Consider the following 26,652-nt stretch of genomic DNA (forward strand, 5'->3'; position numbering starts at 1 on the left):
TTTCGAAGAACTACAATATTGGAGATGTATTCCTTATTCTTAAACTACAAAAATATTATTAATGGTTATATGCATCCAATTGTATCGCGATGTACTGAAAATTTTCAGAACCGCATTAAAATTTCATGTTTTTGATAGTTAGATTTTTTTTTGTGAATTATGTATTAGTTGAATACTTGGGATCTTTTAAAAGGCATTCCGATCATGAACACGGTCATCTATAATTTCAGAGGAAAATGCCGTCGTCCCATAAAATTGGGAGACATGCCGCATCAAATTTGTGGGCGAGATATCCCACTCGATGGCGGATGATGCGTGGCTCAAATATATTTTTTCACGTCGGATTGTCATTAAATGAACATTTGTATCAGATACAGGTTCTTAATAGGGTATATCCACAAACTAACGGACTTAAGGGGTTATATACCAAGTTGTGGCGAAAAAGTGAGCTAAGTTCGTGATTTTTAAAAGTGTTTTATTCAAATTTTATTTGAAAATGCGAAAGACAGTTCGTTAGTAGTACTATCGAAGTTCGAAAAAAACAGATTGAATTAAAAAAAATATTCAAGGTTGGTGAAGTTATGGCCTATCCCCCGAAACGTGTTTTTTGGCACAGGTTTGCGGTGAACGCTCTCCAAGCCGAACCGCTCAACAGAAATCAAAACAGTAAAATGATTGTTGAAGAAAAATGGATTGTGGTGTACTTGAACGGATCGGTTTCCCAATAAATAAATTTCCAATAAAAAAAACATGTTGACCAAAAAATTGAGTTTTTTTGTGCTTAAAATTTTAAACAAAAATTCATTGCGAACAATAGAAAATTATTGGATGAAAAAGGAACCGTTCAAGTACACGAGAATATTAAAACAAACAATTCAACAAAAAAAAATTATGAAGATCGGATGAATAATTTTTGAGATATCACGTTCACCGCAACGGTACTTTTCAATAAACATAGTTCCGAGATAATTGCGTTTAAAGTTTTGTGTTAACTTCACGCGTGGAAGAACCTGCGCGCTGCGAACGGCTGTAGTTTGAAATCTGGTGCTCCGATCTGGATAAAATTTCACACAGATATTTTCAAAAGTATGTACTTTCAGAATATTCAATAAATTTTTCGCTTTTTTGAGTTCCAACTTTGTATACAACCCCTTAACATCGTGACATATAGGATCTTTAGTCTATTTATCTATATATCTAAACAGGCTATATATATAGTATTGCATGTGAAGTTGAGTATTTTAACTTGTGCTATCTCGGCCCACATATTACGTTTCTTCAGCAAAGTTATTCTAAAGGATATGGCCGTGTGGATGATAATCATTTTAGTTCGATATGCTGGTACCACATGGCGCTAGTGCACATGTGCAATAATGCATGTTGTTACTGTTTTTTGCCTTTCTCATATAGAAAGGTTATGCAATAGGGTGTCCCAAAATGGCATCATGTTTAAAAAGTCGTCGAGTTCACTTCATAAATGAAAGGTTAGGGTATTACGACCGCTCTCTACTACGAATTTTGATTTTTTGAAAAAAAAATGGGTCGAGTGCTGCTCTCAAACTGTTTTAGATTTTTTTTTTGAGATTTCCAAATGTTGAAGCCTCCGGGACCGGACACTGGAGTTCCGAAACTGATGTTAAAATGGTCAAAATTACATCTTTTCTCATCCGTCAGTCTGATTTCACCAAGAAAGTGTGATTTAACATGACGCATGATGGAAATCTGAACTGATTCTCCAGAACCGGACATCAGTGTTCCAGCACGAATGTTAAAATGGCCATTTGTGTCCAGAATGGTCTCTTTCCTCTTCTGGTAACCTTACATCCGGCAATATAAGCTGCAATGCCAGTTAAAGCAATTGAAGCATTTCTGTATGATTTCAATGGTAAAAGATTGAAGTTTTCACCCGCTTTCATTCATAAACAACATAATCAGATATGGATTTTTTTTAGAAAATGCAAAGTTTATAGTACATTTCCAACAATTTCTCCGGATTGGCCACTTGTATATTCATTTGATAATGCAACTATTCCCCTAAATCCGTTTTTCGACTGAAAATTGATTCATTATATCAAAAGATATAACAAAACATATGCAACAAAGTCGTCCAAGTGTTTTAAGGGTTAATGAACTACTCAAGTAGGAACTGTATAGAATTAGATACTAAAAGCAATCAAATGAATATGACAATAAAACATTTGTCTTCATGCTAATTTGACTGACACAGATAAGTAATTGGTTTTCGATCCTTCTCGCAAATTGTCAATTATCAACATTCACACCAGATTCAACAGCCATCATTCCATTCAGAAAAGACCATGCGTATTCCCCACGCACATTAAATGCCCTGTGGATCCTAGTTGTTCGAAGAAATACTAAACAAGCAAATGGCTTAGTTTGCTCAATCGCAAGAAATGTCAGTTCGCCGGGCATCACCCGGCGGATACGTGTTCCACCACCATGCCATCAAATCAACGCACGTTTAAAATTACATGACACACTATGTGTAATTTTGAAAATAATAAAATGAATTCTACTATTTATTTGCAATAAAATAAAATCGGAAAAAATATTTGCATAACCAAGGAGGTTCATGTTCAAAAATAGCACTGTTGATGAATCATCTTGTAAAAACAGGGGAATATAGACGCAGACAAAAATAGCCGACCACCGCCCTATCGATGAATTTTTAACTTCATGACAAATCACAATTAATCGAAAGAAATAACTGATTGTCCTGTAGCGAAGTATTAAATTCTGAATGTCGTAAAATATCGAACAATATTACCAAAATCTAGAAAATATCCTGCGCGCCCGACACTTGACAAATATCTGTGAGAATCCATATAAATCGAGAACCTTTATATAGCGCTGGAAATAACTGTCAAAATTGACATTAAAAACGAACACTCTGTGTATCATTAGAAAGCTTATGTTGTTGAAACCCGTGCATTACCAACCTAGAATATTCGAAGACTTATATTTTTGCTTTATTAATTAAAATGTCAAAACTGATAAATTCATTTTTTGCGTATTATTGGAAGCTAAAATTCTAAAAACTTTTACAGACCTGTGTGTCTGTGCCAGTCTAAATGGCATAAAAATAAAAACCAGCCAGCAGATGTTTGTACCAAAAAAGCCCTGATGCGTCAGCCGAAGCGAATCAAAACAATCAAGACCAATGATGGCCGGATGTACACAGCGATCGGAGGTCATTTTTTGGCGAACGCAGGGCAACCGGCCCGACCGTTCGGTGTAGACGAGCCGGGGCAAAGTAAACAACCGAATCCAAACTGATGAATGACGGTCGTTCGCAAGCGGCGCTAATCTAATTGAGCACGAAGGTTTATTTTTAAAACTTCACTCCCTTATTAAGTCGTTTGACTGGAAGATGTGGTCTTGTGAAGAAAATTCTTGCGATTCTCTGTAACCGGGCTTTAATCACAGTGGACGGATGTAGCGAATTCCATTGATAATTTCTATGCGTTAGATCCTATACATCTGGCGAATACGCGGGAACTACAATCATAGACAAATGGACCTGTTGCTAGTGCTTGTTTGACAATGTATGCCGAAAAAGAGATGTTTTCAGCTGTAGTTGACCGAAGTATTTTAGAGCTGTCTCTAATTGATCACTGATTTTTACCGTTATAAGGTGTGCATTGTTCAAGTTCTATGCTAGATTCATATAGTTTGATGTTTGTGAGAGAAAATGTGCAGGAAAGGTTTATCCAAAGCACAATCGATTATAGCACCTACGATGAAGTTCAGATATTTGATGTCGATTTCAATCGTGATTTTTTTTAAATGCTTATGCATTATGCATTATCCAAATGCAATAAAGAGAACTACTCACAATAAACAAAAAACTACTCACCTTTACAGCAAGATGACTAGAGCAAAGCTCGAATGCACTCAACCGGAATGCCATTTCCAGTTTGTTAACTTGTTCGTTTGCAAAAAGTATACCTCAAAAGCGCATCGAATCGTTTCAAGGGGGTTCTGCTGTCTGGAAGAAAATGGTCCCACCGTTTTCACATAGAAGAAATGAGGAGTGAACGGAGTGAAAAATTGAATTACTCGATTCAAAATGAGCAAATTGCAGCATTGCTGGTCTGAGGTCTAAGCGATTTCATCAGAGGTGTACACCAAATGCATCTCTTGCACTGACCAAATGTGCAGTCGCACCAAGAAGTTGGCGGGATTATAGCAAGGAACGTCCACAAACTGTGCCATCGTTTCCATCTGTTTTCTCAGTTCTCCACTACGTAGGCGAGCGGCGGTTAGTCGGTGGCGATATAGAGGTAGAGTAATTTTATATTCTCGCATTCCGTAGGAAGAGGTCCATTGGTCCATTGCAGCAGCGCTGCAAAACCACGTGAATTGGACGAGTTTATCCTGTTCGGGAACTATTCTCTATTTCTTCGACCACACTACATTCAGGTCAGGCCTACTGACCCGATTTGGGCTCAGTGCAAGATAAGTTACGCTGGTGTGCTATAAGAGAAAGAGAACTAGCGTCAATACGTGATCTTCAAACGTACACCATAGTGTGAATGCAAAATTGATGCTAGAACTGATCGAAGCGACCACCAAGTCGTTGTACTAAAATGTTATGGACCGAAACATAATGAAATATAACCATAATTTACCGGTGAAAATATTACTATCATGTTGTGTGATTTTTGTGGTTTGTATTGTCTTATAATCTATTGATTTTTTTGTGCAATTTTATCTTATTCCGATCAGTGAAGGAGTTGCAATCAGGTATGGTCGCACAAGTTCAAATTATAGATCTTTGAATCTTAATCATGGGGCACTACCCACCTCGTGTAAAACAGACACTGTTTAGTTAGAAAATTCGCTTAACTTTTCCGAACGATTTCGATTTTCAGTCTTCAAGATAGTCGTTCGTGATATTTATTTAGATTATCATTGTTTGTGGTGTGCTGATATTTATATTGCAATCTAATGTGAATTGTCATCGCTACAGTTTTGAAGTTCGCAGCAACTTTTTTTTTTAAATTTAGATATGGTAAATCAAACATTGAAATAAATTCTCTGAAACAGTATCATTAATCGGTGAGATTATTCTTATTCATTCTCTCTCTCACTGTAGGTGTCATTGCTCCGTCAGAACATATGGCCTCGATGCCCACATTTTCACAACTTTTGGTCTGTAAAAAAATTCTCGACATTTTACAACAAGTAGGTAGTTCATTGTCTTAATATTCGTGGGAAACCGAGGAAAGTGCAATTTCAGCTAGAAGTGCATGGTGGTGAATATTGTGGCACATTATAATTCAATCTTGCAGCCAGTAAGCCAGAATACGTGGATATTATCGCTTTTCTGAATTGATATATTTTTCTTTGAGAGCGACCACGTCGGTCAGTCGATCGCTCACACAAACCTGGTCGAGGGAAAAACACGTGTGCATATTTTTCGCAACTTGTCGAGCTGCAGATAGAGAACGTGAGCATTCCATAATATTTCGCTGCATTCCATAAGCAGAGCCGGTCCGCAAGGTGTGTTGTATTAGACCGATGCGACTCTTGATATTACTTTTATTAAATAAATTGATTTTCTGTATGGAACGTGAGTATATTTTTTATGAGAGTTAAACGAAACGGGCACAAAACGCACCCAACTTAGACAAAGTTGTTTTTATGTTTCGAGCTAGTTTCTTCAGTAACTAGAACCAACTTGGGGCCAGTTAAACGATAAATCCAAACTAACGCCAGATTGGCACCAGTTAGACACAAAATCCAAACAGTCACACGTCTCAAGCAACTGGTTGGTTTCGAGTAATGTTTCAGAGAGACCAAATGTGTTGGGTACTAACTGCGGTTGTGTGTGATGATAACTTTGGTTGTGTGCAGACAGGGTACTAGTGACGGTCGCTAGTGCGATAATCATATGTTCATTCTGGGACGTCATCATATCTCAAAGATAGCATAAGGGTTAGTGCATTGGACCGGAGTCTCGAAGGTTGCGGGCTTGAATCTCGTCTCTGGGGAAATTTTCTAACATGATTGCTTTCGTTTTGCTAACCATTTCGATCAGTTTTCCTCGTTGGGTACAACCAAAAAACATTATTACTCGTTGCTGTAAGAAGCGACAGTAATACCGCTACAAAAGACAATTACATCCTAAGTTTGTGACGCTTCACCAAGTTATATAGTCACTGAAAACCATTCGATGAAGAAAATAACAAAACAAATTCTTGTTTTCCTAATTAGTTGATTTTAACAGAAAAATGAAAAACGTAACTAAATTTTCTCGTAATTTTGCGAGATTCTCAAATAATAGTTATTGAAAATTATTATTGATTTTGATTCAAGACGCACATCATACGAAAGGACAGCAAAGTAGCCAAGATGCGCACCTTACTGAAATACATCAAGGTAGCGACAGCAACTATTTTCATACACGCTGGGCATGCTTGGTAAGCTTGTTTTAGCCCGGACGCAACTATCTGAACCAGTACACAAAAATTAGAAATTCAACTGACCTCATTTTGGTTTTACCTAGCTTTTCTTTAAAAACTTTTCAATAAAGGGATGATTTTTATTGACATTTTTTTCAATACATGTGCACTGAAAATTGAAAGTATTGTCGAAAATTGTCAAAATCATTCTATTTCGGATTTAGTCGATTATATAGTAACATTTCAACACTGAAAACCATTCGATGAAGAAAATAACAAAACAAATTCTTGTTTTCCTAATTAGTTTATTTTAACAGAAAAATGAAAAACGTAACTAAATTTTCTCGTAATTTTGCGAGATTCTCAAATAATAGTTATTGAAAATTATTATTGATTTTGATTCAAGACGCACATCATACGAAATGACAACAAAGTAGCCAAGATGCACACCTTACTGAAATACATCAAGGTAGCGACAGCAACTATTTTCATACACGCTGGGCATGCTTGGTAAGCTTGTTTTAGCCCGGACGCAACTACCTGAACCAGTACACAAAAATCAGAAATTCAACTGACCTCATTTTGGTTTTACCTAGTTTTTCTTTAAAAACTTTTCAATAAAGGTATGATTTTTATTGACATTCTTTTCAATACATGTGCACTGAAAATTGAAAGTATTGTCGAAAATTGTCAAAATCATTCTATTTCGGATTTAGTCGATTATATAGTAACATTTCAATTATTAACCAATGTAATATGCAATATGATAATTATTTTTCATCGTTTGAGATTCCAAACTAGATGTGGAATAAGTAGGAAGTTTTTTTGTAGTGCTGGATAGTGTTTGTGACTAAACAGAAAAAAATATACCTTTATTCTAAAATTCAAATCAATCAATTTCCAACAATCCTTAAATACCTTTGGCTATTTCGTCTCATTTAAGATTGCAGTTTATAAAAAGATAACATTATGAGAAACATAACTCTGTATTATATTTACGTGTGAATTACTGACATACGGAATTTTTCAACAATTTAATTCCATACCTTTCATCCGTCGGTCGGTGAAACAAAACGTTTGAAATATCCTATGTTGTATTTTACGATGAAGCAGTTTAATTCAACAATGAGATTAGTTGAATTCTAGTCGTTTGTGTCTTGGATGAAAAGGTAGTGTAACGGCATATGCAATTGTGTCTGGACTAAAACAAGCGTTACAAGCTGAGACAAGCGTTTCAAGCTTTAGCTCATGTAGCTTTTCAAGTTTTGTGCTTTAGCTTTTTAAGTTTTGTGCTGGGATGAAACGTTCGTGTCCAGACTGAAACTGACAGCATCAAACCAACAACGTTGGATTATTGTTTTCAACAAAAATTTAGTTCGCCCAAATATTAACTAGACGAAACCAAAAACTCAACTAATTTTTTAGTTGAAATTGTGATGAATCGGTTTTCCGTGTCAATTTGCGATGCGAGTGAAAAATAAGTTGGGCAATAATGGGTTAAGTCAAATTTCCGACGAGAATGTTAGGATAACAAGCTAACCTTTTCCCCCATACCATAGTCAAATTCACTCCCGGCTGAAAAGCACTGTTGTAGATGAATTAGAAACCAACCTCCAATTCACATTCCACATTTTGGAAGCAATGTCCCATAAGAGGAATCATAACACATTTGTTTCCGTGTATCCAGTTACCTTGTAGGTCTCTCACAATGTGATCAAAGTAACGATCGCAGAATTTGATCATAGGGAAAAGGGCAACCTGGCAAAGATTTGTATCTCTGCATGTAAGTAACAGTGCTATCAAATGAAAGATGCTCAGTAAGCATCGTTTTACATTTCCTTCTAAGCTCAGGTTTCAGACAACTAAGAAAAAAATAAACGTGAAAAATCTTTACAATCACCAGATGGTCAGATTAAAGAGCTATAATCTGTAGCTGTTAACAGTTGAATCACCCTAACAAACTACCTATACTGGCGTACTTACTAGTTTTTAACAAGCAGTTGAGAGGGAATTTATCCTCTATGCAATGAAATATGTGCCTCCAATGTTAATGGCCACCAGTCCGACTTGACCATTGTACACCTGACTCGAGGTGGGCTTTGCAGAGTGTTTCAAATCTCCGCTTGTTGGTTGATTAGAAGAAAGGGAATTGTTCATGAACTGCTAAACGAGCAATTTGCTACAGGGAAATCGATCGAGCAATTTTCCATCATAGTCACGATTTTTCCGCTGACAGTGCTGTTCGTCGATTAATAGCCGTACTAGAAGATGAATTGAAAGTGAATAACTTTGAGCCGATAGTTGCGCATAGACTGTGTCCCGATCAAGATGCCGGAGTTCGACGACACGTTCCTGTTTGATTGTGCAAAATTCGAACGAAAAAACTGGAAATCCTACAATATCAGCCTGCGCCCGAGCAGTATTGTGTTGAAAAGTGTGAACAGTTTCAGTCCAACCGCCCTCAACAATGGCAAACACTGCATAGACGGTGGTGATTTAATTGTGGGTGCTTTGAGACCGATTAGTGATCCGGAGGATGTGAATCCGACGGAGGTGGTAGTGAAGAAACGTGATCATCCGCAAAGGAATGTGGCAGTTAACTATCTGTATAGCAGTGTTAATCCGATTCGTGAAAAAATTCTCGGATACAACTTTAAGCGGCACTCGTACACGTGTACCTCGCCTCATTCGCCGGGGAGCAGCCAGCCGGGTGTGTTCGGAGCAGTGGTACCATCTTTCGGAGCATGTAAGTGCTAGTTTAACGTGGTCTATTTGTTAACACCTTTAGGGACATACAAGGTTTGTCAATCATCAGATTTGTTAGCGTTTAAGGTAAAGCCTGGTTATTCAGTTTGTTTGAAGCAGTCAGTGTTATATGGCAGCGTTCGTGACGTGGGAAAGTTTTTACCACATTAGGTTGCTGGTTCAACAATGACAGGCTGCAGATCTGACCGAACCGTTCGAAGATTGAAAGTAGTATTTTTAAATGAAACACGTTAATTGATATTGATCCACAAATGGTTCGCACCTTCGTGTATCAGCGAAAGTTGTGTAATTAGATGGAATGTAGTTACAAGGCTGTTGGAAAATGTTTCGACGTATATTTATTTTATTTTATTTTACATGCTTTTTACGAGAATTAGACTTCCACTCTCTTCCATCAAACAGAAACTAATGGTCAAAAACTAGAATAGCTTTTAAGATTTTTAATTTTCTCGTGCTTCAATTATGGATTATTGATCATGTGTAGTTATTTCCCTAGTGTTTACTAGTGTTATTAACATTATTCATATCACTATCTACTGGAATTTTCTAATTGCCTCTTGAACTAAATTAGAAGTTGAACATATTAATTTATGTTTGAATTTACATCTCATCATTTATTATTTTCGTTTATTAAAATTGTCATAGCTTACCTGTTACTATTTTGAACTAAAATCCGTGTTAATCTACACAGCAGTGTAATAGAACCGTTCTTATAACTAATAAATTAGCCCTTTAATTTGAATTCATCGATTCACTGAATTTTATCATAAATGTGTACTCATATTTATTCACATTATGTCATTTCATGTGAATATAACCTCATAGCGAATATACACAGTGTACTGTTCGAAATTGAGCTTCATCTTGGAAATTACAGAAATTCAATAAATGTTTGCTTGTATGTTTCACTTACGATACCGAGAAGAATTCAAGTAAATTGCCAACTTTTAGAAAACTTTACATCGTTAGTAGATTTCACAGAAATCACAATTTTATTTACCTAAGCCTTCTTGGTTCATGTTTATTCGAGGCTCATTTTGTTTCTCGAAGGTCAGTGAAAAGGTTTTTGACACTTTTTGGACTTTTAAACTTCAGGACAACACGAATTTCTGGTTTGTTGTCGCCTGTCTTTTTCAGCTTGCTGCGTAATGTGTTCTAGTTCATCCTAAATAATTGACTCCTTGTTAATTTCAACAGCTTGCCCTTGTTCGTTGCCTTTAACAAAATCGGCATAACGAATCGACTTGAATATATATTTTATTCATTTCGTTTATTTGATACGGCATCGCTTGTGGTACCATATAAGTGAACTGTACATGCAGAATTAAGCTAGATGAGCCTCGAGTAATCGATCTGCAAGAATCGATTTTTCAGTGAAAAAACGCCCACATCGTATGGGCCAAGTGCAGGCAGCCCAAAGCAATGCGCAAACTACGATTCTCTCCTGTTTGATGAAGTGTATGCTCGTAATGGAGCGGAAGCAGAAACACCAATACTCCATTACCGACAACATGAACTTTCCAGAAAACAAGTTTTGCAAAAAGTGGGTTAACCCTTTACAGTACCAGGTTATAATGTTTTTGAATTTTTTTTTCATTTTTTACATTTTAACGACATTCAATTAGCTAGAGATTACTGGGTAGGGAAAGTTATGAAAATTGGAGCCATAGTACTCAAGTGAGAGCAAGGATGTGAAGTAAACTGATCGGAAAACTAGAAGGGTTCTTAGAACAGGCTTAATATCGTACGGGCTTAATCTTTGTCTTCTGTTAATGAGGGTCGAGCTTAGGCAGTATAACTACGAATCACCCGAGTTCACTAACATGTCACCCTGTCACTTTTTCATAACTTACCCTACCCAGTAATCTCTAACTAATTGAATGTCGTTAAAATGTAAAAAAGAAAATGTGACTAACATAGTCGAAATAAAAAAGGATTTTTTTTTCATTTTGTGAATTTTTGACCGATTTGGATGGAGCCGGCAAAGTATTTTTTTAAATAGAGCTATATATGACTCGTTTGCTTTGATCCTTCACAATAGACATGAATTGGACCAATCTTGGCTGTTCCGGGAAAACCTAAAAACATTCTTATACTTTTCAATCATTCCAGCTTTTCAGGTTCATAAATTTAGACGAAATGTAAAGTTCTTTCAATTATATGCTCCTACGGTTCTCTCAAGGGACCGTTCATAAACCACGCAGACCGAAATTTGAAAATTTTCAACCCCCCCTCCCCCCTAGTAGACCTTAGTAGACTTTTACCAACCCCCCCCCCCCCCCCCCTCCACGTCAAAAGTCTACGTAGACTTTTAATTTTTTTTTATTCGCAGGAAAGGTGAATTTAACAAGAAGCACATTATAATGTTCAATTAAAAATTAGCGTTCAGATTTATTTGAATATTAAAAAAAAGGTTTTTCACATTGGTTTTTTGTCTATGATTGATCAAATCAATTAATACCGATTCAAGGTGCGTTCCAACGTTTGTGTAGCGGAATACTTCTTTTCAAGGTTATTCACTCAAATATATGTAAAAAGATATATTGCTATAACTAGCTTAAATTTTGGCCGAAGTGCGACCTACACCAACAATGCAGAATTGCTAAACACCTTTTGAGCATTACTGGTGCATTCAAAATCGTTAAATTATAAGAAACAATTACAAATTAATACTGTCAATGTGTACTATCATCTAGACTAAAATAATAAACCAAACATGCACACAAATTTCATTTTTCGTGAACAAATTTCAATATTTCTAAGATAATAAGTTAATCTAAATTGCCTTATTTGATTAAGGGAACGAAGCTATTGAAATCTTCCCAAAAATATTTACATTTCTTATGTAATTAATAGTCGTATCACCTTAGAGTATTATCGCAAAGTATCAAAGTTTAACTCCGAATATTTACGAAGATAAAATATAGTAGAGCCGGTTTGCACGGAGTTGCATAGGGTCAAGACGTAAAATTTAAAGGGTGTTTAAAGATTTTGAAATCAGTGTAAATGATTGCAAGAAAATCTGATTGACTCGAGTAAATACTTTGTTGCAGAAGTTTAACTACACTACTGCTTTAACCACCGAAATTAATAAATTAAAAATAAAAAAATTAATCTACTTATTGTTAAAAATCGGGTGATTTGTTGTAACAATGCTCAACTTTGACCATTTTTTAACTTTTTATGGTTCATGCATTTAACCCTCCGGAAGTCGCGCTTATGGCCCACTGAACGAGCAGCTGGTGGCGTCCTAAGACGATTTCGCTAGGTTTTCAGAGCAGCGTGCACTCAGTGCACTAGCGCGACTGCCGGAAGGTTAATGGTCCATGGATGTCTGCTAACTAGGGGTGTCTCAGATGATTTCACAGTCAAAATCTTCCGTCGAGAGGAATTTTGGGCGATCGTCTTTAGAACTGTCATTTTGTATTATTCCTAGATCAAAACTATATCAAAATATACGCAAGAAACAACAACGTGTGACGTTGTCCAAAAAAAATCGTGGGTCCTGGGTTGAGTGGTCGCTTAACGAGTAGTTACCTCAATAGTGTACTAGCTTTGAAGTTTCTGCATAAATACTGAATAGACCGATATTTTGAATACAACTCTCTTTAAATCCCATTCGTAATTAGTAATACGAGAATAACAAAAAATTAAAGTCTACGTAGACTTTTTCAAAGACCCCCCCTCCCCCCTCGTAGACAAACGTAGACTTTTGCCAGACCCCCCCGTCCCCCCTATGAGTCTACGTGGTTTATGAATGGCCCCCAACAAACTTCAAATGGGACATTTGACGCCATTTTGAAAACCAAGATGGCAGCTTCAGGTTACTACAAAACAGTGAAAACCGTCAATATATAACATATGAAAGGAGGTAGAAGACCTAAAATGGCGATTCATGTCATTTTGAAAACTAAGTTGGCGGCTCCAAATGCCGGCCCATTTGATTCCATCCGGAACTGGTGCCGGAATAGCTATACAGAGGTTGAGGAAGCTGTAGGCGCATACGATTGATGGAATGGATGGTCGGAGGCTGGTTTTCTTACTTTCCGTGATCTCGTTCGCTGAATTAGCCATCGAAGGATACGATCACTGCAAAGAGGGGCCGTTTAGCAACCAACTTCTCAACACCCATTTTCTTTGCAGGGAGAAAAGCTATCAAAAGGATTTAAAAGGATCAGCAATATTGAAAGCTGTGATTATTAAGTCAACGATGTCACAAAATTTCATTTGATCAGTAATGAACTGAGCAGGAGACGCCTAGTGTTTTTAATGTCTCTGGAAGTGTTGAGTGCTTCTTATTATTATCTTATTTTAGTTTTAGAACAGCATTTATGTTGGTATTATTAGGCAAAGCTGGAGCACTAGAGTGGCTCGACATTTGATATTTTTCAGCAAAGCTCTTTTTGAGTACCTTTTGTGGTCCCAAATACATGTGCAAAATTTGGGAGCGGTCGGTTGCTTCCTGAGTTTTCGCATTGCGTTCAAAGTTTGTATGGAATTTTATGTGGGGAAATCAATTATTTTGCATTTACGTTAATAAAGATCGGTATTTCTCTCGATATGAAAAACCAGCTCTATAAAACGATAATTCAAACCATGGTTAACAACTTTGTCGAAGACGGTAACTAGCTGCGAGTTTTCAAAAAATAGTTATAACGATTTTACACGTTATGTGTCAGTCCAAATGCAGAAATTCATTATTTCTTCCAATACTGCCAGGACACCACACACACGGATACTTTAAACTTAAATAAATGAGAATACCACAGAGAACAGACAGCCATGATCGAACAAAAATATTTAAAAAACGTGTGTAAACATTTAAATTAATATACGATAAACACTAGCGCCGCCACATCAACCTATCCCAACTATCCGTCAAATCCCTTCCGGAACCGGTTTGAAATCCTGAATGGATTCAGTATGGAATCTTGCTCAAAGAAATTCAGTCGAACTTAGCCACAAAAAACATGACAACAGCAGCGCACGTGGTTTGGATATCCCAACTATCTTCGAAACCGTTAGATTTTTATTCAAGTTGAATGCTGAAGATGGACGTCTGTTCTCTGTGAGAATACAGTCATCGCAATAGGTTGGTAACTTTGAATGAAATGTTCAGAATGAATCGCTAAATAACGTAGACGTAGCCAGAAAATTAAAAGAAGAGTAGGGGGGGGGCTTGTGTACTTCCCATTCCCCTTTTTAGATAGTTTAGTATAATATAATGAGTACATCTACAACTCAAGTTTATAGCGCCGAATTAAAAATTAATCTTACGTGTTTGATTGTTACTATTTAAGGTCTGTGCTGTTATCTCCTTTAAAATAGTACCACGGTTTATAAGTTTCACATATTTGCAAACTCTATTTCTTAGTCGTTCAGAGTCAGAATTTAAAAAATGCATGTCCATAGTGAAGTCTTGGAATTGTTTTCTATAGACGTTTTCGTTTGAGAATCTCAAAACGAGACTAGGATAGGTTTTGCAAACAAACGTTTTTGATGAAATTGCATTAGGTTCACGCAAAATAGTGATTTTAGAAAAACTGAAATATTTTTTTTAATTCGTTTATTTGGCACGGCTCAAGGCGTTAGCTTCACGGAGCCGTGGGTCTTTTATATATTTACATGATGTTAACAATAAAAATAACAAACAATTAATGCTATGATCGATCCCGTACGCGCGACTTGCCATTGCGCGCGGAGATCCGTTTTCGTGTCGGGGAAATACTTGCATTCACGTCAACTATATCAAGGGGGTCATTTGTATCTTTGTCGTCTTCGCACTTGTCCGGGTCATCATCGGGATTACTGCCTTGATGTTCGCGATAAGGTGTTGTTCCTAACTTCTTTCCCTTTCGGGTCACAACCGTGATACCTCCGTCATTGCTAGTAGCTCCCTCGTTGCTAGAATTAGCTATTGAGTTTGTGGTACTTGACGCGGCTTTCGCAGTTGTCATTATTGCTTGAGCAGCAGCCACAAATTTGGCAACCGTTTGTGGCTCAGGGAATGATATTGGAGACTGAGTGTTGGTATTTCTTTCTGTAGATGAGCTTTTCTTAGCGGTTTCTGGGCAGGGTTGTCCGTAATGTGCCGTTTGTTCACAGAACTGGCACGTGTTAGTATGTCCTTGATATGTACATAGAGTTCGCTGTATAATGGTATCACCTTCTTCTGTTGTGTACTGCAGGGTGAGGTAAGAGGGAATGGGTTGGTCTACCCGCATTCTCACCACAAAAACACCATTTGAAAGTAGTTCCTCCACGTATCCTCCGTGATTGATTCCACTTCTCCGAAACACGACATGAATCTTTTAATGGCCACTTTGCAAGTACGTGGTGCCAAATCATGTAATTTAACTTCCACGTTTCCGTTATCCATATACACAGGGATCTTGATTTTTGCGGTGTCACAATCCAGAACGTGTTTCAAGTTATTTTGCGAAATGAATCTTTTTGCCTGGACGAATTTGTTGAACGTTATCAGCACCGCGTGTCTGACGTGCTCCAACTGAAACTGACGTCTGAAAACCGAAGCTGCATTTTCTCCTTCAGCAAATGTTCCACATCACCAATACTCGGTCTTATGCGGAAAGACCGGAAGTCAATGGCCACCGTGTTGGCCCGAAGAATCACATTTTGTTGTTGAGACTCAGTCATCTTGATAGAATAATAGTAACGGTTCCCTTTGTTCTTCAGACAAAGCACACAAGAAAAAAGCAACTGCTTACGCAGGCTTGGGTAGCAGCAGAGAGCACACTGGTATTGTGACTGATGCCTTTGGTGGTTGAGAATAGACTGAAAAAACTGAAATATATTTCAACTTAGAACCCAGGACGATTTCAAGAACTGAGTTAGTTTTAGCCTCAAGTTTTTAGGTATAAATCCTGAATGTTGTAAATATTACTTCCTACAGCAACGATTGTAGTGTAATTTATATTTGGGTCTATCAAAATATTAAGAAAGTTCAGTCGTTCACATTTACAAGGACGTAATGATTCTTTGTCTTATACAAACCAATCTAAAAAGGGAACTGGGGAGTACACAAGCCCCCCCCCCCCCTGTTCTTTTCATTTTATGACTACGTCTTTGTAATTCAGCGATTCATTCTGAACAATTCATTCAAAGGTACCAAGTCTCTGAGATGACTGTATTCTCATTTATTAAAGTTTTAAATGTCGATGTCGGTGGTGCACTGGCAGTGTTGGGAAAAATAATAAATTTCTGCATTTGGATTGAATCAGTTTTGAAATCGTTATAACTAATTTTTGAAAACTCGTAGATAGTTACCGTATTCGATAAAGTTGTTAAGCAAGGTTTGAACTATAGTTTTATTAAGCTATTTTCTCATATCTTTATTAACGTAAATGCAAAATAATTGATTTCCCCATATAAAATCTCATACAAACTTTGAACGCAATGCGCAAACCCAGGAAGCAACAAACCACTACCAAATTTTGCACATGCATTAGGGACCACAAAAGAAACTCAAAAAGTGCTGTGCCCGCTAGTTTATATCATTTTGAAGTTTTCCCATACAACCGCGAGCTTATGCTTATGCCTTTGAAGTTTTCCCATACAACCGCGAGCCACTCTACTGGAGCACCCACAAGAGCGACATCGTGGGACTCTAGGGGATGAGAGATGTCTTCTCTTCTTGGACGCCTCCAGTTTCCTCTTGTGGATCAGGTTCATACTCAACACGGGCCAAGAAAGCATAGGGATTTTGGAGTGGACAGGGGGCGTGACATTCTTCAGCATTTCAACACAAGAGCGAAATCAATTTATTTATTTTATAATGTCAATAATATATTATTTGTACGATTATTTTCAGTATTTCAAGACAAATCAAATTTACATTGATATGTCAAATATCATAAAAATTAACAAAACATACGAAACAACGTTCATGTTCGTTTAGATTTAAAGATTTTAACCAAACGAATGCTCTTAAAATCTCTTTAGTACACCTTATCTATCCTTCATATCTTTCCACTAAATTTTGGAATACTAGTTATCAGATATGTTCGTGCTGTACACTATATTCCTCGCTGAATAATAGGACTCAATATTCGCTTTCGTCGTAAACCGACCCAACTGTGTTTTCAATAATACTTCGTAGTATGGTCAGAAAACTTTTTTTATTGAAAGCTTCTCCATGATCCAAACACACTGAAAAAGTTTCTATTACATCTTTGAAACGATAAACATTAGATTGCAGACATTGCACTATGGTCCCAAAGCTGTATTTAGGAAGACAAAACTGTTTGCGCCAAAACCGTTGGTTTTAGATATATAGTATCTTCGGCAAACTTTGTTAGTACTTTCTTGCCGATTTTTTATATTAGTTGAATTAGGGTGGTCCTTGTGGTTAGGGTGTTCAAAGTATCAACTTCTTAGATATGTAAAACTCAGCTATATAATGTTCCACTAAGTTATAAATCAATCAAATTGAAGCAACTTTTCTGAAGCAACTATGTGGCTATCTCTAATGGTTCATGTGCTATGATTTTTGCAATATTTAAGGTGGGGTGGCTCTTTAAAAATTTGGTTTTCTGTTAATATCTTTTTATGTGTTAATTTCTCGCTAATACTCTGTTTTAGAGATTTTTGGAGCTTTTGTAAATACACATTTTTGCCGAAGCAATGAAGTTTCTATCTCTTTTGTTTGCATAGTTACAGGCGATTTTCAAAACAAAAATGGTTTTTTTCAAAGCTATATATCTTCCAACATTGCAAATGGATTTTCAATCTTTTAATTTCATTTGAAAGACCGGAACATTTGAAGTTTTTGGTGAAAAAATTACGGGAGCGTTATTTCTGTAAAATAAATAATTAATTTTTGCAAATGGTGTATTTTTCAACAAAAATCGTTCATAACTTATCAAATAGACGAGATAATAACTTTGTAACTTCAGCAAAAATCTTCGCCATGCAAAGTTCTAAAAGTGCTGCAAACAAAGTATTTACGATAAATCAATGTATGAAGTGACAAATGAAAAATAGTGATTTTAAGAGGTCACGTTTTCATCGCTCAATCTCTTATGGTAAAATCAACTGAGAAATAGTCAATGTGTGTTATAATGAAAATCTATTGAATATGTGACACTGTTTGAAAACACAATATTTTACCGTACAACTACATGTTAGCGTGAATTCACAATAGTGTTAATAGCGTACTATAGTAAACTCTAAATAAAAGTTATCTATTACGGGGCCAATAATAGTTATCTATTACGGGGCCAATATAGATGCTAGGGAATTATGCTTTATGAGTTATTTTACCAGTTCGCGGTTAGCGATTTTCAGACCTCTTACTTTTATTTGTTTTGAAGTAACAAAAAAAATGAGAATATTTTCTTAACTTACCCACAGCCGTCATTATAGTTGATAATTAATTTATACTTTCAAACATTGCATAAATGTTGGAAAAGCATACAATAATTTCCGCTGCTATGAAAACAAACTCGTTTCAAGATTTTATTTTATATTATTATAACAAGACGTGAACTAAAACATTTTCTTTCTAGCACTCGTTTTGAGCACTAGTCCAAACGAAAAAGGATTTACTTAAGGTTCAAGTTACCTTTTTTAAGCATGTGTTAGAATTGAACGCTTGGGAGTGTGCGTAGGAAAATTTGTGTTCAGCTTTGCCACCGGATTATCCATTTAAACCTTTTTAAAACTCTAAAAGAAGAATATCAGTCGATTTATTAGATCATCACGATTCAATTCATGCAAAATACCTGCTGGAAAAACCATCGGCTTAGCTAAATGGTGCTTTTGAAAAAGTGGCTGTGGTTTTTTCATTGCGCAGTTGTGTTGCGTACCCCAGCTCGGTGTGGTAGTGTGATAAAAAATCACAGCCACTTTTTCAAAAGCACCATCCAGCTAAGCCGATGGTTTTTCCAGCAGGTATTTTGCATGAATTGAATCATGATGATCTAATAAATCGACTGATATTCTTCTTTTAGAGTTTTGAAAAGGTTTAAATGGATAATCTGGTGGCAAAGCTGAACACAATTTTTCTTACGCATACTACCAAGCCTTGAGGTAACTTGAGCCTTAAGTGAGCATAGATAACTTTTGTTGGCCAATTTAGAATTAACGATAGTTTGCAGCTAACACTACTGTAAATCCACTGTACTATTTAGATGTACGGTAGATTGTTCTTTCAAAAACGTTTACAAATCCAATAGAATTGCCATGCCATTCGGTATTATCACACTCAATGACTATTTCTCAGTTGATTTTACCGTAAGAGATTGAGCGATGAAAACGTGACCTCTTAAAATCACTATTTTTCATTTGTCACTTCATACATTGATTTATCGTAAATACTTTGTTGGCAGCACTTTTAGAACTTTGCATGGCGAAGATTTTTGCTGAAGTAACAAAGTTATTATCTCGTCTATTTGAAAAGTTATGAACGATTTTTTTAAAATATACACCATTTTCAAAAATTAATTATTTATTTTACAGAAATAACGCTCTCGCAGTTTTTTCACCAAAAACTACAAAAGTTTCGATCTTTCAAATGAAAGTAAAAGATTGAAAATCCATTTGCAATGTTGGAAGATATATAGCTTTGAAAAAAACCATTTTTGTTTTGAAAATCGCCTGTAACTATGCAAACAAAAGAGATGGAAACTTCATTGCTTCGGCAAAAATGTGTATTTAAAAAAGTTCCAAAAATCTCTAAAACAAAGTATTAGCGAGAAATTAACACATAAAAAGATATTAATAGAAAACCAAATTTTAAAGAGCCACCCTACCTTAAATATTGCAAAAAATATAGCACATGAACCATTAGAGATAGCTACATAGTTTCTTCAGAAAAGTTGCTTCAATTCGATTGATTTATAACTTTGTAGAACACTATGTAGCTGAATTTTACATATCTAAGAAGTTGATACTTTGAACACCCTAACCACAAGGACCACCCTAATTCAACTAATATAAAAAAATTGGCAAGAAAGTTTTAAGAAAGTTTGCCGAAGATACTATATATCTAAAACCAACGGTTTAGGCGCAAACAGTTTTGTCTTCCTAAATACAGCTTTGGGACCATAGTGCATTGTATGATGGGGTAACGCGAATAACTTTTAAAAAGAGTATAAATACACGAATTAATTGTTTTTGTTGCAGCAAAATTCCACATATCTCGACAACTATCGCATTTTGGAAGATTATCCTGCCAACGAAAAAAAATAATTTTGCTTTGATTCTTTGTTAGTTTTTTATAGAGTTGTCGAAGTTAATCTGAAAATTACATTGAGGTAATGTCGTGTACTTCTTTTTTAATCCACAATAACCTTACAAAAATGCTATACTGCCTATGATCGCAAATCAGTCACATAAAGATCGGCGATCCTATAGAAAATGGGACAAATATTTTTGCTTAGCAGAGAAAACAATTAGGCAAAAACAATTGTTTAAAACCATATTTACACGTTGAGGGCACAAAATCTATAACTGAATTAGTTATGAAATTTGTTTTTCGACTTTGTCTTATCATCATTTCGAGCAAACGCCTAGTCCTGAAAGAAAAGGAGTTCATTATAAGCTGATGAGAACTAATGAAATTGAAACATTTGGTTTGGCTTAGCAAGCCAATGCAAGATGCACTATACTATACTAGCTAATACCCATCGCGCGTTGCTGCGATTTTCTACGAAATAGGAGGAAAACACAATTTGTTCCAAAGCGCCATCTGGCGGGCATATAATCTCCAACTAATAGTACACAAACACGCCCCATAACAAATACCTACTGTGTATTAATTTTTACGGAAATCGGTTAAGCCGTTTGGGAGTCTATAAATCATATACATACAAACTTTGACTTTTATATATATAGATTTCTCCTTAGTGTAGAAAAATTTGGGTAAAACTCTTTTTACTTTACTAAGGAGAAAACGCCGGATAGACATTAGCTCCAAAAACGAAAACCCGATTTGTGTTTTTGAGCAAACCCCTAGTCCTGCGTGATGTCCCGCAAAAACGAGTTAATTTTAAGCTGATGATAACTAATGAAATCGAAGCATTAGCATCAGCCTTGAATGAACTCCTTTTCTTACGGGACATCACGCAGCACTAGAGGCTTGCTCAAAAGCACAAATCGTGTTTTTGTCTTTCGTCAATCCGTCAATAGCTTAGTCCTATCACTAAGCTAGTGTCGGATTCCGAGGAGACGAGGTCGACACGCATATTCCATAACCAACTTACAAAATGTCGTTTCACTTTAATGTAATCAGGGAAATTATCTTTCGAACGAATGCTTACCTGCCATGTTCAATTGAAAATACTGATACACGACCACGTCAAAAAAGTACACGACATTACCTTCTTCTATCTTAAGCTCAATTTTTGCACATGAAAAGCGGCATATTTTTCGAATCATTTGAAAGTAAATTCTTCCAGCTATCTTTTTGAAAACTACATTTTTGTTCAAAGCTGACAAATAAATAAGTTATAACAAAACAAAATTAATATATGTAAGCAATTTCCACCCAAAATAATAGACAAATAAATCTCATCACTAATGCACGCTCAATACTGGGACTCACTTTATATGACAGTGCAAAAAAGGTTAACAATAATTTTAGCCCATAACTTTAGCAATTTTACGACCATATTCCCAAAATACTCGCAGTCATTGTCAACTGATCGATCAGCTCCAAAAAGTCTCCCGGCATTGGAGTATGACGACCAACAGCTACATTTGTACCTCGACTGGATGTGAAAACAACAATAAAAACAAATCGATGATGGAAACAAACGTGATCAAAATAAAGATAAGATCTTTCCGTTTCCACACAGTACTGCAACTTTTCGTACCCGGGGGCCATCCCACAGACAATCGACCTAACTCTTGACTCGGTCGTACTAATCCAATTATGAAATCAAACGGAGTGCTACCCGGAGCGGCAAAAGCTGACACTTTGTCAAGTGTAAAGAAAAGCGGTGACCATTTTCGACCTAGCCGGCCTTGTCCAGATGTCAAAAGGGGACTTCGTCACACATCGTTAACGTGCACAGGGTTGCGCAATTTGCCGCCATTGCCTTCGAGCAGTTTGTGCAAACTGCAGAGTTATTGTTGTTGTCATTTCGGATACCTCATGCGAACCAACCGAAAGAGGGCACACGGAGGTGTCTTTTTCTGCACAATTGCGCAGACAAGACGCAAACACTCATGTTCGTCCATCCAGTTCGAGACAATCGTATAGCTGCTTGGCATTTGCAAAACGATACCGTAACGTCAGAAAGTTTGAAAAAGGTGATGTCAAGGAAGTACAGTTACTCTCCAGTGGCTACAATAATAATTATTCAAAGGCCATCAAGTTGGAAAAAGTGTAACCAGTGAAATAATCAACGGTAATGGAACAATGAGTGTGGCTATAAAGTGCGAAGTTGATCTGTCACCTACCGCACCTTCCTCGGTTGTGCTTGATTAGTTTCAGTGAGCACCGTTTAGTATTGTTACCGCCGCGCTTGATTTACAGCATAAGATTGATTAATGCTCAACGAAGGTTGGCAAATGTTGTTGTTGCTATTAGGTTCTGGCTGAAAATAGTTCATCTATACTGCTCAGTATTGTTTCGTATAGGTAACTTCCAGTTTGTCATAGGCATTAAAATAAACCTCTATAGGTTGAACTATTGTTTCTAAAATGATCGAGGCTTGCTTGTATCTTTGAAACTAATTTGAAATTCACACGAATTTAGTACACTTTGCTACCATTAATCTATTGCGCAACTAACCACTTTCACTAAAAATGTAATGTCAAAAATTCAATCGTTGCGCAGCCAGCATATTCCCATAAAAATGCAGTCGTACCTTCAAACGGTCACGTCAAAACTACACGTAAAGCGTCAAATTCAATCTTTCATATAACTAAGATACCGGCCGCACTGCAAATATCCACAATATCAATTTGGCTTCGCGATACGAGCACGGCACACGAGAGAAAGTGGCTACTCTAATGTATAAAAATACCATGACGCTGGCGACGATCAAATGTCACGTTTTATGCAGATTAATAAACGAGTTCACAATTTAAATGAGCGCCTGATCGAAAATACAGCAGAAAATCGCACACATTCCGGTTGGTAACGTGGTTACCAAGCACAATCTTTATTTTCAGTTTTTGATGTCAGTATCTATGTGTAATCTTTTTTGTCCATGAAAGCCAATTGCCCAAGGAATATTTTGCACTAATTTACTTTGAAATCATTAACATAACGGAACTCCACATACCACAAATACAATTGAGTAAAAAAACTTTTTATTTCGTATATTTATTCGCTAGTTACCTGAATACGAATAACATGAGTTAATGTAACATTTGCTAATGAGCAAGAGACGTCATGTCAGTAGAAACATTTAAAAGTAGTTACCACATTTCTATCATTTATAGCTTAGCGGGAATTGACGTTGTTCACAACTTCCCATGGTTCACAACTCCCCACCTAGAGAATGGTAAATTCGCAGCGTTCTTTGAATGTTTGTATGTTGATGAGCATGCAACGTGCTTTATACGATTGGAGAATATCGTTCAGTTTAGTTTCTCATAATAAACCAAAGTTTTAACAGTAGTTCAGTATATGGTCATCACTCTGAAAATGACTACCAACCACGGACATTGTTTTTATGAATTTTTGCGCCAAACTGATTTTTCCCGTATGTCTATATCCCCTTGTATTAAACAATGTGAATGACGAACCCAAAAAATTAAATTATTTAATAAAAAATTGTTCATGATTCTTGAACGACCTGAAAATAACTAAAAGACCACAACGAGATGAAACGGTAAATAAAATCCATATTTTCAACATTTTACCTCGGCCACATTTTTTCATCGTAGTCTAATTTAAATTTGATAATATCGTAACACCGGAACCAGAAGTCCGATCAACTAAAAATTCAATAGCAGCTTATGGGAGCGTTATAGGGTGAAGTGCTCATTTTCACCATATTAGGGAGGGTGCCTCACTAATCCAACGGTTTCAAATGGGTCGAGTGATAACAGAAACATGACACAAATATGGTCCTTACCCTACCATTAATTTGAAACTAAGTTTGTGTGAATTGTTTCAGCCATCTATGAGAAACTTGTGTGAGTTTAGGTACCACACATCTTCATAGAGTTGGTTTTTTTATTTCATACTTTTCTGTAACGAAATCTATGATAGTTTCCTGAGAGCCACGAGAATCACGTGATGTAAGTTCATCGGTGGGGCCAGATGGGATTCCTTCCATTATACTGAAAAAATGCGCAAGCGCATTGTGTACACCTTTTCGACTAATCTTCAACCAATCACTGTCGCAATCAGTGTTTCCCGTGTGTTGGAAAAAATCAGTAATGTTTCCCGTTTTTAAAAAAGGTGATAAGCAAAATGTTGCGAACTATCGTGGTATAACCTCGCTCTGCGCTGGATCAAAGTTGTTTGAGATCCTAGTAGGAAATATGCTCTTTCGTGAGACCAAAGCATACATATCGAAGGACCAACATGGTTTTTTTGCAGGCAGGTCAACAACCACCAATCTAGCCCAATTTACATCGTACTGTATTAAAAACATCGAAGATGGATCACAAGTAGACACTATATACACTGATCTTAAAGCTGCCTTCGATCGTGTAGACCACTCTCTTCTTCTGGCAAAGATCGAGCGACTGGGTGCTCCATCAAATTTTACAGGATGGCTTAAATCATATCTCGTAGATCGTTCTCTGTCCGTGAAATTAGGAAGTAACGTGTCATATAGCTTCATCAACTTGTCGGGTGTACCTCTCGGACCGTTGCTTTTTTCTTTATTCTTCAACGACGTCTGCTATGTTATACCCCCAGGGTGCAAACTCATATATGCTGATGATCTCAAACTCTTCCTCATTGTGCGGTCAATAGAGGACTGCATCGAACTTCAGCGACATCTAGATGCTTTCTGTAACTGGTGTAATCGCAACTTGTTGGCTCTCAGTGCGTCCAAATGCTCTATAATATCTTTCACGCGCAGAAAAAATCCAATTCTCTGGAGCTACAACATCGCCGGCCAATTGCTAGAGAGAGTGTCAGTTATCAGAGACCTTGGTGTACTCCTGGACTCGCAACTGACATTCAGAAACCATTACTCTCACGTTATAGCACAGGGAAATAGAAACCTTGGCTTCATAATAAGAATCGCCAACGAGTTTACTGATCCATATTGTCTGCGGGCATTGTATTTTTCACTTGTTCGGTCTGTCCTGGAAGCTTCCGCAGCCATTTGGTGTCCTTATACGAGCATTTGGACTAACAGAATTGAAGCAGTACAAGCAAGATTCCTCCGCTTTGCTCTTAGAAATTTGCCGTGGCGTAACCCAACAGAGCTACCACCATACATTGATCGCTGTCGTCTGCTCGATATGGAAACTCTGGCAAAAAGGCGAAATACATCCAGAGCGATATTTGTTGGGAAAATATTGACTGGCGAAATGGATGCCCCAGATATTCTCTCACAAATCAACATTAACGTACCCCCCAGAAACCTTAGATCACGTAACTTTTTAAGACTAGACTTTCAGCGCACCGAGTACGGTCAGAACGAACCCATAAGGGCGATGTGTAATGTTTTCAATAGTGTGTATGACCATTTCGATTTTTATGTTTCTAGTGATGTTTTCAAGAATAGACTTAGGAGATTGACTTAGCTTATAAGATTATGTGAAAATATTTCTGTAATGTTACTGAAATGCTGTATACCTTGTATGTAATTTTGTTAATTTGTAGTGTCAGTTCATTTTTATTGTAGGAAAAACATGCGAAAAGATTATGGGTTTTTACGCGCATTCGAGGTCTGCTTCTGAAGTGAACCTTGAAATGGGCTTTTCCCATACAACAACATTAAATTTCATGTAGACCAACATGGGTCAGATGAAAAATGGAAATAAATAAATAAATAAATATAGGTATGAATAATCACTAGGTTCACACCTAAAACGTACCTCACGCTTCTTAAAAGAAACGATGATGTTATTTCCGAGGCATCCACTTATTTGCAACTTCTGCAATATGACACTGTGCCGCTCCGGATGGCGCTATTCAGTTAATGTTAATTTTGCTGACGCAAGTATACCAGCGTTTCTATATATGACAAACTGAGTTTGAGTTGAGTGCTATGGAAGAGCTTAAAGTACGATTTACACTATATGTTTATTTACTCCAAGGTACTGGGACATCAACGTCACGTCATCACATTCATCCACATGTTCCGTACATCGAAACCTGCCGTTCCGTTACCGCCACCAGCGTCTTCATAGAACACCATTAAACTAATTATGTCATGCAGTAACGCCTTAGCAAGACTAACGAATCGTGTAAATCGTACTTTACTTGGCGACATCTTTGGATGGTGTAAAGTAGCAACAGCTGTTCTCTATTGCAGACACTACACAGACTTGTAAAGATTTGTTTTATATAGTC

General features: G+C 36.8%; 1 protein-coding gene across 8 annotated transcripts in view; it reads left to right on the forward strand.

Moving 5' to 3' along the window:
• Nucleotides 1-26,652, forward strand: part of LOC131677472 (guanine nucleotide-releasing factor 2) — a 117,374-nt gene that overhangs the window by 45,044 nt on the left and 45,678 nt on the right. For 6 of the 8 annotated variants that reach the window (XM_058957314.1, XM_058957308.1, XM_058957336.1 and 3 more), the window contains exon 2: nucleotides 8,665-9,174. The exons of the other annotated variants lie outside the window; for them this stretch is intronic. In XM_058957314.1, coding sequence (XP_058813297.1) covers nucleotides 8,757-9,174 — 418 coding nt within the window. In that variant the 5' untranslated portion in view covers nucleotides 8,665-8,756. The remainder of the gene's footprint in view (nucleotides 1-8,664; nucleotides 9,175-26,652) is intronic. 8 annotated transcript variants of the gene reach the window in all.

This window comes from Topomyia yanbarensis, chromosome 1 (assembly GCF_030247195.1).
Source record: "Topomyia yanbarensis strain Yona2022 chromosome 1, ASM3024719v1, whole genome shotgun sequence".
NCBI classification, from domain to species: domain Eukaryota; kingdom Metazoa; phylum Arthropoda; class Insecta; order Diptera; family Culicidae; genus Topomyia; species Topomyia yanbarensis.